This window comes from Budorcas taxicolor, chromosome 2 (genome assembly GCF_023091745.1).
Source record: "Budorcas taxicolor isolate Tak-1 chromosome 2, Takin1.1, whole genome shotgun sequence".
In the NCBI taxonomy this organism is placed as follows: domain Eukaryota; kingdom Metazoa; phylum Chordata; class Mammalia; order Artiodactyla; family Bovidae; genus Budorcas; species Budorcas taxicolor.
In genome coordinates this window covers 74,336,316-74,350,959 of record NC_068911.1, presented here as the reverse complement: position 1 = coordinate 74,350,959, position 14,644 = coordinate 74,336,316, and the positions used below count along the sequence as shown (strand labels likewise).

Here is a 14,644-nt window from a genome sequence, read left to right as displayed (position 1 = left end):
TAGTCATAATTTTGTTTTGCCTTTGTTTTTTTTTAACCGATATTACATTCAAGTTATATCTCCCCAACTAGATTATGAAGTCTTTGAAGGAAGGGATTCTTTTACTTTTGTGTATATCTGGTAGGGTCCTACAGACTTAAGCAGCAGAAGCTAGAAATTTTAATGACATAGATGAAAACGAGAGTAATTCTAAGTGGGTACCTGAAGAGCAGATTGCGAGGAGTAGAGAGAACAGAGGACTCTGTGGATGGGTGGCACCTGAGCTAAGGGGCAAAGAATGGGTGGCTCCATGCCAGGAGGAAAACAAGGAAGAAGAGGAAACCACGTGCACCAAGTCAAAAGGCATGAAAACATAGGGCATGGAGGGGCGAGTCACAGTTGTGGTGGATAGGCTACGTGGAGGCTGACAAGAGTGGGACTGAGATCAAAGCCACGGCGTTGACAAGATGTGGGGCTTGTTCTGTAGTCAGTGGCTATTCAACATAGTTTCTGTCTGTTTTTTATGTTTTAAATTGAGCAGAAAAACTATTTTGTTTTAGAAAAATTATTTGAAGGGACTGTGCAGTGGAAACCAGGGAAGTGTAAAGAAGAATAGGAATAATAGTTCCTTGCTCCTGGAGGTTTGTAAACAGGAAGATCTGAAATACAGAGGTGTAGGTGGAAAAAAAAAAAAAGGGAAAGAGAAATTTCACGCAAGGAGAAATAAGAGACTATAGGACTAGATATTAGAGACTGGTACCTTTCGAGGTAGAGGCAGTAAGGTTTGGGTGACTGATATTCTGGTGATCCCTAAAGTGGTGACTGCTTGCAGTCATGTGGTGACTACCTACTGTAATCTGGTGATATCTACAGTAGTCTGGTGTACCTACATTGGTGAAAAAGAAAAAAATTAATCTAAGGTTTGTTTGTAACAATGAGGCACTGCAAAAATGAAGACTAAATAAAAATAAGAAAAGGTAACTGATACTGTAAATTATTTCTTCATTTCTACACTGGTTCTCATGAACATGTGTTTTGGATATTTATATTGGAGAAGATATGACAATTCTAAAACTGTAAGCTCCTTCAAAACGGTCAAACTTAAATGGAAGACTATATATCTCTATGTTCTTTCCATAAATGCCCAGTCATCAATAGGTTTTTACCTAAAAACATACTAATGAAGTCACTCACTCTTCTCCTGAGCACCCTTCCCTCAGTTGGAACTCTATGATCCCACCTCTGGCAATACACATGTGATGGTGTCAGTGGTACCTGGTTAGGGGTAGACAATCTTTTTTCACGTGCTCGTCTATGACCTTCAACACCAAGGTGGAAACTTTTTCTCCTGATGCTCTCCTCGGATTCCGATTTGGACAGTTTCTCATCATCTCCCTTTTCTTCCCCACTGGAGAGTTTCTTTTGGTTCTTTTTCCTTCTCCTGTTTCTTCTTTCTTTAGCACTTTTAGAGCTCAGTCTGGATGTTTCAGAAGAACTCTCAGAGAGACCCATTATTCTGCTTCTCCCAATGCTGGTATATTCAGCTGCTGCTAATGCTATTGCCTGTTGAACCAAGAGAACACACACACAGTGAGTCAATTCCAAGAACTGCAAAATGCACCTCTTTACCACAAATTTAATTATACTGTGCATATAATCATGTCCCTCATATGGGAAGTAATGTTTCCTTTGCATCATGACTAGAGAGCTTATAAAATATATGTTTATCACTTCTCCTGCATTGTTAATAAAGCCATATTGTGCTTCATAATTAAACAATTATATACTATTACTATACTTATAATAAAGCAAATTTAAATAGTATATGTAAAAGTTTTAACTTTAGATAATTCTGGGACATAAAACTCGTATCAACCATGCGATAAGATAATTCATTGTAGAAGTTGTTCAGGTATACAATATAATTCAATATTATCAATAGATTCACGCACTTCTATAGTTAAATGAAGAAAGAATTATTTTAAAATAAAATTAATCATTACAGAATAATATATCAAGAAAATAAAAGACACTTTTAGGGATTACCTAGGAAATTCCTGCAATAGCCTAGTCCTAACCCTTTTACAAAAATTAAGGTTTTATTATTAAAAACCATTATAAAATCTTCCAACTCTTACAAAGTTTGGAATTAAAGATATTGTGAATAAAAAGCAAGAATTACTCACAATGCTACATCCCAGGAATAACTGGCATTAACACGTCTTTCAGTCTTCATATATTTTTAACGTATATCTTACATTCAATTTTGTATTCTATGACTTAATATTCTTAAAACATATCATCTTATGCCTGAGTAATATTTCAAGACACAAAAATATTATAATCCTTTTAGCCATTTTCTAATTTTTAGAAATTTAAATGCTTTCTGATGTTTAATATTAAAATATTACACTGAACATCTTTCTACCTAAAAGCTTCTCTGCATCACAGATTACATTCCTCCCAATAGGTTAGATTTCTTGAAGAGATTTTACTAGGTCAAACCATCAACTTATGTAAAATATTTGAAATTTTGGTTTTCTTAGTACAAACTTCCTCAAACTTTTCCACTGACATACCCCTTTGGAGGGAGGAGTAAGGAAAAATCCACGAAAATTTGTGACTTAACCGAAAGTGGCCACAATCATAAGTATGATTTTTTCAACATCTCACATTACCTTAAAATTTTTGCAACTTTAACCAAAACTGATGTCCATTTGCTTTCTACTCCACAGTGTATTTATTAACTCTAATATCAAAATAATTTCCCCTAAGGACATGTGTACAATTGTTACTGTGGGGAAATAACATCATAAATGTTTCGGGACTTTGCTTAATATCACACACAATGAGGAATCATGCGGAACAGGTTTAGGAAAAAGAGCTTAGAACATTCTCCATGCTGAAGTGAGCGGATTAAGGGGGAAGGTAGAATGAAGCAGATGTCAACTCTAAATACAGAATCGCTTCCTTTGACCACACCAGAATGAAAATTCAGTTTATATGAAAGAATCCAGAAAAGAAAATCTCCCTGGGAAAGGTCGGACAGAGACCACAGGGGTTCTGTTGTTCCCCTTTGCCTTTTCACTTCTAGGAAGGATTTTAAACCAAATAAAAATACCTCAGCTTCCTCTTGCTCTTTTTTAAGTCGATCTAGCATCTGCTGAAATTCCAACTCTTTCTGCCTCGCTTCTTCAATGTTGGCCTGGTTCTGTTCTTCATAGGCCATGGCAACAACAGCCAAGATCAAGTTTATTAGATAAAAGGATCCCAGGAAAATCACCACAACAAAGAAGATCATGTAGGTTTTCCCAGCAGCACGCAGGGTCTAGGCAAAAAAGGAAATCATTATTTCAATAACACAAAGGGTTTTTTTTGGTAAATCATTTCAACTTGAATGGCATATTAAGGCATGGTAAATCGAGCAGTTCTGTACAGTCTCATGTTATCAAAAAAATAAGGGAATAAAATTGTATCTTCATGGGAAACAATCAGTATTAAAACACACACTTTTCCAGGACAAAAGATATAGCAATGTATTAAGCCTGTACCAGAATTAAATATGATTCTAGACTATGATAACTTAATAATAACTCTGAATTTTTTTCTCCCCTAGTCTGAAAATTACTCAAAAACTAGCTGTTTTTACTCATTTTCAAATTATAGGACTAGACAATTTCTATAGTATCACATTCTGATATATTAAGTATTAATGTTTATGTTACCACAAGGTAGATAGCCTTATTAAATAAACTTATGTATTCAACTTTTACATATTTTTAATTAACACTAAACATTTTTAAATGTAATACATGTTAAAAAATTAAATTGTACAAACAGATATTAACTGAAAAATAAGTCTCTTTATCCTATCTCTAATAACTCAGTTCCTTTTTCTATCAGTATCAGTTGTCACTGAATTCTTTTGGATAAATTCTTAGTAGTGGAATTCTTAAGTCAACAGGCATATTCATTTTAATTGTCATAGAAACTCCCATGTTAGCCTCTCCAGTGGTTCACAGAAATGTGTGAGAAAATCTGCCTCCCCATAGTTTAATCAGACAGTATCTTCCTTTTGACCAACTTCTTGATCTTTGTCATTCCAAGAGATGAAAAGTTATACGTCACTCTAGTTTTAATTTGCAGTAAAGGTGAGTATCTTTTTGCATCCTTAAACAGTCATTTGTATATTTCATATTTTTTCCTGTGAAGTTAGATTTCCATATAATTTCTATATTCATTTATAATATTCTCAGAAATGAAACAGACAAAACAGGCCAAAAGAAGAACCTGTGGCGATCTGAGAAAAGTGACTCATTATTTTTTTTAATACAGAATTATCATTTTTGGCCTCCTTTCTCTTGAGGTTGGGTGCTGATGACATATAGGTGAAAAGATAGAGCCCACAGTCCCCAGAAGATCACAAGTAAGTTGGAGGAGATGGCCACGTGAATGAAGAATTCCACTACAAGAGATGGATGATGAAACCTGCAGCTGAGTTAGGAGAGGAAAACTTAAGAGTCATGAATTGAGTCTTCCATTCTTATTCTAGTTTGCTCAGGCTGCCATAACAAAATCCTAAAAACTGGGTACTTTACACAACAGACGTGTGTTTTCTCATAGTCCTAGATGATGGAAATTCAAGATCAAAGTGTTGGCAGGTTTGGTTTTTCCTGAGGCCTCTTCCCCTTGGCTTGTAGATGGCCACCTTCTAAGTTCTCACTTGGCATTTTCTGTATGTGCATGTGCGTGTGTGTGTGGTGTCTCTCACTCATGTCCTAATGTTTCCTTCTAATAAGAACATTAGATTGGTTTAGAACCTACCCAAATGGCCTCACTTTAACTTGTACTCAGTTGCTTAGTCGCGTCTGACTCTTTGCATCCCCATGGACTGCAGCCTGCCAGGCTCCTCTATCCATGGGATTCTCCAGACAAGCATACTAGAGTGGGTTGCCATTTCCTTCTCCAGGGGTTCTTCCTGACCCAGGGATTGAACCCACATCTCCTACATTGGCAGGTGGATTCTTTACCAATGAGCTCACTGGAAAGCCCTTCATTTTAACTTAGTTACCTCTTTAAGGGCCATAACTCTAAACATAGCCATTCTAAGGTACTGAGAGTTAGGACTTCAACGTATGAATTTGGGGGAGATACTACTGAGTCCAGAACAAGTGTCCAAGGTAGTTAAAATACAAAGCATGGTGAGCACAGAGGAGCCTGGTATTTAGAGCACTGTAAGCTGGGAGGCATGTGTGGAAAGCACAGAGTGTATAGCAGTGCTATGAGAAAATGTTATGGGATATTTCTTGCTATTTACCTAGGACCCCATGGGATGCTGCATTCACAAAGGGGGAAAGAGATCTGGAGACCAAAAGGCCCAGAAAAGAAAAGAAAATAATTTATGATTTAAGAACGATCCGTTCTAATAGTCCTCAAAATAGAACACGCAGGACTATACAATAGAGTTTGCTCCATTCTAAATTGAATAAAATATCTCATACATAAAGCTGGTTCAGACATACACATCAGTTTTTTTGTGCAATGAATACAATGAATGCTTCTCTTGGCACTCACCTGTTGGTAAAGGTTTTCCCAGTAATCCTGGGTCATTAGCCGAAACAAGGCTAAGAAGGCCCAACTGAAAGTATCGAAGCTCGTGTAGCCATAGTCAGGATTTCTGCCAATCTTCTTACAGGTGTACCCTTCTGGACACTGACTACATGTGAAAAAGAATATCACAAGTCAGAGGACCTTCAGGATGCAAGCTAAAGAGCATTATAGAGAAGTCAAAAACTCAAGATTTCCTTTTTAGGGGGACAGTATTGAATAATGATTAAGAACACACTTTTTGAAGTCAGGAAAAAGTGGGTTTCAACCCTGTCCCTGCTTTTTACTAGTTGCTGACTTTGTCAAATTACTTAAATTCTGCAAGGCCCAATTTCTTCTTTCCACAAGACAAGGTAATAATATGTACTTCCATAGGTTAAGATTGTTTGTAAGTTTAAAAAAGATAATGTATGCAAATTACCTAACCTACTTCCTGTACATAAAAAAATTTGATAAATGGTAGCTGCTATTAGTATCATCATCAACAATCATCAAAACTTGAAAACTTTCACTAGATATCATATAAAAATTCTTATATTCACAAAGATTGATATTAATATACAGGTCTCTAATAAAACTGTTTCCCCAAATTACTCTTGAGGTGAACTAGAATCAACAACAGTCAACAGATAGCAACTGTATAAGTTCATGGAGATTTACAATTAGACTTTTTGTCTTTTTAAAGTTGGTAGATTGGTATTCACAATGACAGATAAAAGGTGTTTTGATGTGTCTTTGGGAGCAGCAACTTTATCTTGCTTATTTTTGTGTTTCCTGTGTACACAGAGTCTGGTCAAGGGATCTCTGGGCAGGGAGAGTGCAAGAACAAAGGTCCTACAGCAGAAATAAAGTTGGTGTATGGGAGAAACAGCAAGTACTTACATAAATATGATACCTTAAAATAGCTTTACCAAAGTCCATGGGACTCGTTTGTTAAGAGTAGCCAAACTGTCACTGCATTCTGTCATCTATGAACTGTACTCAATGGGAGAATGAGTAGAATTTAGGGATGGAAAGAAAAGTTGATTTCATCACTCTTCTTTCTGGAAACAACAAAGGCTAGAAACTATCCAAACAACTTCTGGTTGGATTTTTTGGAAGTAATTTTTTTTCTACTTCCTTAAGATATATATGACTGGTATCTTGTTTTAATTCAAGCATACCTACATCTTGCTTTCAAAAGTACACATTGTCCATGATCGTTTTAAAGTCTGGACTCACTGTGGGACAGCATGAGTCAAATAATGTCATGAAATATAAGAAAATAACATAGAATCAAAGGTGGTTCTTAGCAAACTGATTGAGCTTGCTTTTTCTTTTTTTCAGTCTTTAGACTAAAAGTGAAACAAATATTACATACCCTGAATCGGTGCTGAAACCACAAAGGAGAGCATCTTTGGATCCCTCCAAGTAATAAAAATATTCTGTTTCGGAAGAAATTGGACAACATCACATTATGGAGTGTAAGCTTTCAGAGTGGCTGAGCAGGTAAGTTAACTAAAACAGATATATTTACAAATACATTCAGGCCCGGCGATAGGCATTCATTTATTGCATTCTTATAAATTCTCACTCAAAAAATCTTGATAACCTATTACGGTCCAGGCAGTGAATACAATGACAAACAAGATAAATAAGATCATCAGTTTTATGAAGCTTTATGCTCAGGTAAGGGTGGAGGCAAGGGATGGAGAAGAACACTTAACAAGTATATAAATAAATATACAAGGGAAGATGCTCTAAAAAAATAAATTAAGAAAGTGTGACAAAATGTGGCCAGGGAAGTCTTTTCTAAAGAGATGACATTTAATCTGGGACCTAAATGCTACGGAGAAGCCAGCTACTCAAAGATCCTGATGAAGAGACATCTTGACAGGGTAAAGAGCAGAATAAAACCCTAAGGTAGAAATGAAATTGGTATGTGGGACAAAACAGCAAAATGGCCAGCCCAGTTACAGTGTAGTGAGTGGGGGGTATTGTGGTGGCAGAGATAGGCAGGGACCATGTGGCAAGGCTTTGCATGGCATGGAAAGGAGTTTGGATTTTAAGTATGATAGGAAGTAATAGAAGTAGGAAGTAGAGATACAAGACAATGTTGCCGTGGCTGCTTTGTGGACTCTGGACAATAGGGGGGCAAGTGTGGAGGCAGGGATACAAGCTGAGGGACTATAGTGAGAGGAGACAGGGCTCCAGAGAGTAGCCATGGATATGGAGAGAAGGGGGTAGAGTAACGGCGACAGGATGTGCTGATGGCATGTGTGTGGGATGTGTGGAAGAGAGGAGACATGGGGATGTGTCAACTGGTCAGACTGGTGCCCGTTACCTGGGATAAGGAAGACTGAGGCAAAGAAATGGCCTGAAGGAAAACCAGGATCTCTGTTTTAGCTATACTTTGTTTGAAATGATTACTAGGTATTTAATTATATTTGTCAAGTAAGTAAGTGGATGGATACGTCTTAAGGTCAGTGAAAGTATCAACTACAGTCAGGCCAAGGGGATCTGATGAGTGAATCCGGAGAGGAAGTGGAGTAAGGGAGGGGAGGGGAGGGGAGGGGAGGGAGGGAGAAGAGAAGAAAAAGAGCCCCAAGGATTCCAGAAGAGGAAGAGCCAGCAAGGCAAAACCACAAGCGAAGGAAATATATTTTCTGAAATTCTCTCATTGTTTACTCACTAATCAATATCTACTTATGACTTCCTAAGCTCTGGAATGTTGAGGACATGGAACTGAAATAAATGCACATTTTCCCCTCTCATGGTACCCTTGGTGCCCATTTTCAGGGGTAAAGGAGCTCATAGCTCTTCCTTTATTCACTGTAACAACTTATTCTTAATACAGAGGGCCGATCCAAAAGTACATAGGAAAGGTATAAAGGACAAAAAAAAAAAAAAAAACCATTTTAATAGGAGCTCAACTTCCTATTTGGCTCAAGTCCAAAAAATGTTAAGATCATTTTTAGCAGTCTCTGGAGTAACAGTAGAACAAAGACTCTGAAGTCAGATGTACTTACATTTGAATATTGCTTCCACCCTTTCATATGTAAGTGAATTGTTTTTACCACTATATGATTTAGCTACTGCATTTGTAGCATGTGGATAGGAACACCTACTTCATAGAGCTGTTGACTAGTACTAATATGATATAGCATGTAAAACACTTAACACAGTGCCCCCACACTTCCTATATAAATACTCAAAGAGCAGCTCTTATAAAATAACTTCAGGTAAGACTGACCGACTTACACATCACCATTCGGCATTATGCAGAAGACACAAATCTTAGATGACACAAAGCAATAAAGCCTCTCAGTTTGGGGAGAAAATTCTCACACTGTGCTTTAAAAAAAAAGATCCTGTGCCTCAGGGAGGGCGGGCATGGCAGAATGAGGATGGAGGAGATTATCGTGTAACTTTTTATCCATAAATCTCTGAGATTTTTTTATTATGGAAAGATTACTTTAGAGTCATCCTTTAAGGTAATATTGATTCATATTGGCCAATCACGGAGGAGTTCCTGTATAAAAGTGGACTATACAGCTGCCTGTATAGGAATGCTGCAGGGTTAACTATTCAATTCAGCACATGAATGATGAAAGGGAAAGCAATGGGAAAGCTCACACTGGCCTGGTGGAACGCTTGAAAATAATTCCGAAACAAGTAAACAGTAAAGTATTAAGGTAATTAGCCTCGAGAGAATTTAAGGTTAACATGTAATGGGAGAATGCAATATGAAGAGAAGAATTCCTCTTCTGTTACTCCCAGCCAATGATACATCTCACACTTTTCTGTGGAAATAAAAACCCCTGGGCTTGACTTAATCCTGTTCTGATGAACACTGCAGCCTGCTCCTCATCTTTCCTCCTGCTTCAGTGGTGGAGATGTCTCTCCCCTTCACTCTTCCACTTTCTCAAGGACTTGCCTCTCCCTACTCTCCTGAATTATTAATCCATAATTTACTACTTATTCCTTTTTAGCACTAGAAAAATATCTCTATCAAAATCCACCTTTACAAAATGCCAGCCACTGTCCCTGTTATTCTGATTCCCTTATAGGCAAATGTCTTGGAAGAACTGTCTACACATACTGTCTTCTCTTCTTTCTGATATCTTATTCACCCCTGTCACCACCTTAGTCCAACCCTGTACTCCTACCACTCCACTAAAATTTCTGCATGAAAGTGACTAATGATTTCCATGTTGTGTAAGCTAATGTACATTTCTCCATCCTCATCATCCTTGACCGTAATCCTTGATCTTGCAGCATCATTCAACACAAGCATTCCCTTTTTCTCAATCTACTTTCTTCTCTTGGCATCCTTACTTATATCTTTGCTTCTTGCTTTACTGGCCATTCTTTCCCTATGTCTTCTTTGGGGTACTCCTCTCTACTTGCCTTCCAGACATTAGAGTTGTGGAGATGAGCAGCTTCTAACCACCAAATTTGTTTTAAAAACCAGGTTGCCCATTTTCTACTACTCATAAACATCAGGGTTTTTCAGAAGGATGTGGGTAGATGTGTACATATCTTTTCCTTTTGATGAATACTTCAAAGTATATCTATCTCCAAACTAGGCAGTTCCTCTGGTCTCTATGCTTAAATCTCCATGTCTACTTTCTATCTCCATTTGGATGTCCCAGTGACTTCTCAATTTTAACTGGGCAATAGTGACTTTCTCCTATAAACCTGCCCACTCTTCCCTCATTTCCCATCGCCACCTATCCAATTATTGTGGCCAGAAACCTAGATGAGATCCCCAAGCCCTCCTCTCCTCTTTAATCCATCCATGAGTTATAGAGGTCATCTTTTTCATTTTCTGACTTCTCTCAAGATGAAGTCACCATCTTTTCCTGTTTGGATGACAGAAACAACATCCTAATGGTCTTCAGATTTTCAGTCTACCATCCATTCTTGCCCAGTGAGCTCTCCATATGGCAAAAGTGATTAAAACCACTGCATTTAAAATAAAATCAAAACTCCTTTGCTTGGGCTAAAATATCCTGCATGAAATGACCCCTGCCTTTTTCCTTTACTTTCTCTGTTGCCATTCTGCCTCTCTTATGCTAAAATCTAACCATTCTTTAGCAGGAATGATGCTAAAGCTGAAACTCCAGTACTTTGGCCACCTCATAAGAAGAGTTGACTCATTGGAAAAGACTCTGATGCTGGGAGGGATTGGGGGCAGGAGGAGAAGGGGACGACCGAGGATGAGATGGCTGGATGGCATCACTGACTTGATGGACGTGAGTCTGAGTGAACTCCTGGAGTTGGTGATGGACAGGGAGGCCTGGCGTGCTGTAATTCATGGGGTCGCAAAGAGTCGCACACGACTGAGCGACTGAACTGAACTGAACTGAACCGTTCTGCTGTTTTCCCATTCTTTTTCCTTTCCCATTCTTTAAATACATACTCTTTCCAGTCTTAGGGCTTTCCCACAAGCTCTTCCTTCTAACTCAAGGAACAGCCTTCATATACACTTACACTGTGTTATGACTTCTTATCCTTCATATCTCTGCTTAAATGCCACCTCCTCAGAGAAGGCTTCTTATTTAGTTAGTATCTCAGCCCCTGAGATTTACTTTCTGTGCATAGCATTTATTATAACTTATAATATTGTTATTTGTCTGTTCCCCTCCTTTTATTCTTTTATTCCCTCAAGAGGATAAGCTCTGTGGATGCTGGGTCTGAGGCTACCATACTCATTGCTGCAGCTCCAGAAACTTGCACAATGCTTAGCTCAAGGAAGCATTCAATAAACAGACACGAGAAATGAATGCTTGAATAAATATTGAAGTGAGACCAGGCTTCTATGACACAAAAAACAGATTCAACACAGTAATCTCTGCTGTGAAAGTGTATTTCAGAGGAAAATCAAGAATAATGTACAGAACTGAGGGAGAAGAAGGTGGTATAAAATTCCACTCTCAGCTAAGCTGTCATTCACTCACATGTAAATGCAACATGAGGGCACACTGCAAAATCTAAGAGCTTTTACTACTCCTTTCAAAAAAAATTGCTTATAGCAATTCTAAAATGTTTTAAAAATCACTCAAGTCATGAACTCAGGAATGAGACCAAGATTCTGAAAAAAGGACACAGTGTTCCCAGTACAAAAAGTCAAGTTTAAGTAAGTGCTGTAAACCAACTCATAAAACAGAATATAAATGTCAGCAATTATCTGTAAGATATATAAAATTTTATGGCATATAAATTAGAAATAGTCTTTGGGAAATATGTAAAATTTAGGATCATATTAATAAAATCAGAAGCTAAAAAAATAAATTAAAAAAGGAAAGGAAAATTTGCTAAATTCCTTATCAAATACTGTTAGTAAAACAAACACATAAAAATTCTACTTTGAAAATCTTCAGTTTTCTTGTTTTAGGTTCCTTTTTTTTAGTTTTCTTTACTTACAGGTTTTTTCCTATATTAGCTAGATTTTATTTGCCTTTATATTTCTCAGTGAGTAGGAAAAACACACTGAATTAAAAAAAAAAAAGATGCATATGACTCTTTATTATTTAAGGAGAATTAACTCCTGACCTTTACTCCCTGATCCCCTTCTATCTAAGGCACTTATATATCCATTTTACCTCTGGATTCAATTATCTATTAACTTTCATGGGTTCTTTGGGTAACATCATACAGACAGGTGTTAGACAGAAAGTACAATCTTGTCAGACCTCATTATCACTCACACTAATCAGCTTTGGTGAAAGAAACTGTGGTACGAGATAACTGTTAGGAAACATGCAATTTATGTTTTCTGTAAGATACTCAAAAGTATATTTGTGAATTAAGTAGACTTCTGAGACTGTGTATACCTATCGTCTGAAATGATACCTACAGAACAAGTTCTGAGGAATTAAACTTCAATGGTCTATCAGCTAGATTGAGGGGAGCCATTAGAAAGCTCTGTGAAACATATCATTGGTTATAATAGGAGGATAGAGCTTAATATAATAGGATAAAGCTGAATACATTTCTCTGCTTACACAAATCTTTAGAAATATATTGAGACAAATATTTTAATATGTGATAATTGACATTGTACCATGATTAATAATGTTATAAGAATAATACAAGTATAAAAATATAATTGTATTATTATATAATAAATCATACTATAAAAAATGTAAGCATAAACTATACAATAAAACTATAGTATATAAATATATAGTTCATGATGAAATCTAACGGTCAATATCATTAATTTATAGCTAAATTTATTTCTCTACAGCCAAATTTATTCTTTTTTATCTTATAGAAATTGAGAATTATGGAACTATCCCAAGTTCTCAATATTAGAACTGCTAGAAAGCTTAGATCCAGGGAAATTTATGAAAATACAACATGATAAAAATTCACACTGTTGCAACTTTCTGTATATTTGAGTGGTTTTGAAATAATTAAAATGAAAGCAACATTTCATTGCCAAAAGAGAACAATGCTCTTAGCCTTATTTCAACCTATTAGCAACTACAGAGGTATTCTTACTTGCATATTCTTCTTCATCGAGGGTATTCAATATGTCTTCTATTGTTTCATTATTTGCAAGTGAAGTCTGCACACATTTATGCTTCAGGTTGCCCATAAAGAGCTGCAGCCCAATCAGGGCAAACACGCTCAGACAGAACACAGTCAGGATCATGACATCTGACAGCTTTTTCACAGACTGGATCAGGGCCCCCACGATGGTCTTCAGGCCTGAATACAGAGCAGAAAAGGTGTTCAAATGAAATAAAGTTTCCACATGAAAACCAAAAGCAAAATACAAGCTTTCCTAGAAAAGCATGCACTTTATCAAATCAATGATCTTAAATAACCTAGTTCAAAAAAAGTCTACCAGCTCAAAAGGGGGGATCTGCTATTTTATATATTTTGTTTCTGTATATTGCAGCAAGTGACTAAAAACTTTAAAGTATTTCCAGAGAATAGCCAGTCAAAATGAATAATTTGGTTGCTCGAATCATAGCCACACTCACTTGAAAAAATAACTTGTGTCAGTTCAGTAAATGTCTGTCAGACAAACCATCTCTTTATAATGACCAAAACAGAGGCTGAATTACAGGATACAGTGGCAACAGTTTTCAGTAAAGAAATGGTTTGTTGAGGAAAGAAAAAAGCATTGTGTCATGCAATCCTCCGCATGCTAATATTTTTATATCTGTTTTCTTCACTCTAAGAAAAGCAGTAAAAAAAATTGAAATTTTTATTCCTGGATAAGCAAAATGGAAAATAAACTGTTAAACAGGAGGAAAAATTTCAAGTTGAGATGTGAACCAAATGGCCATCTTCATCCTCTAAGACTCATGCAATTGATTAAACTCAAAGGCTGACTTTTCATAACAATTATGAAAAACATGAGATCAAATTTAGTTAAAATTATGTAAGATTCAGTTTTTATTGTTTTTTCCTTCAAAAGATCAAAGTCAGCCCTGGTGTTTAACCCCACTCTCACCTGGAATGACTGAAATTGTTTTCAAAGCTCGGAGAACTCTGAATGTTCTCAACGCTGAGACATTGCCCAGGTCCACAAACTCTGTCACATATCTGAAATAGGGGAGTTTATACACAAACACGGTGACAACACACACACACACACACACACACACACACAAGCAAAGAACAACTTCCAAATAGTTGGAGTTATGAGTGACCTAATGCTTCACACCAGTTACTTCTTACCTGGAATTACAGAAATAGTTTTCAAAGCTCTCAACACTCTGAAAGTTCGAAGAGCTGAAACATTGCCTAGGTTTACAAATTCTGTTAAATACCTGCAGAATTAAATCAGAGTTATTCAGAATTTAGATAGAGTCTATGATACTTACCTGTGCCTTTAGTCAAGGTGTTTCCTATGCTTGGAACTTCTTATTTAAATTTATAGTTCTACAAATCTTTTGCTTCTATCATTACTAATTTAATTTGATTTGAGTCATTTGATGTGAGCAAAATGCAAATATTAAAATGGCCTCATACACTTAAATGCCTAAATAAATGATGAAATGCTTCAATGACTAGACTTCAATATTATGGTAATATCAATAATGTTCTATAAAAC

The 14,644-nt window shown here is 36.6% G+C and overlaps 1 protein-coding gene across 1 annotated transcript in view; it reads right to left on the bottom strand.

Annotated features, from left to right (window-relative positions):
• Positions 1–14,644, bottom strand: part of SCN9A (sodium voltage-gated channel alpha subunit 9) — an 89,369-nt gene that overhangs the window by 65,905 nt on the left and 8,820 nt on the right. The window contains exons 5-10 of the mRNA XM_052635773.1: positions 14,269–14,360; positions 13,078–13,287; positions 6,947–7,010; positions 5,554–5,695; positions 3,101–3,307; positions 1,255–1,542 (exon numbers count right to left, since the gene is read on the bottom strand). Of these exons, the coding sequence (XP_052491733.1) occupies positions 1,255–1,542; positions 3,101–3,307; positions 5,554–5,695; positions 6,947–7,010; positions 13,078–13,287; positions 14,269–14,360 (1,003 nt within the window). The remainder of the gene's footprint in view (positions 1–1,254; positions 1,543–3,100; positions 3,308–5,553; positions 5,696–6,946; positions 7,011–13,077; positions 13,288–14,268; positions 14,361–14,644) is intronic.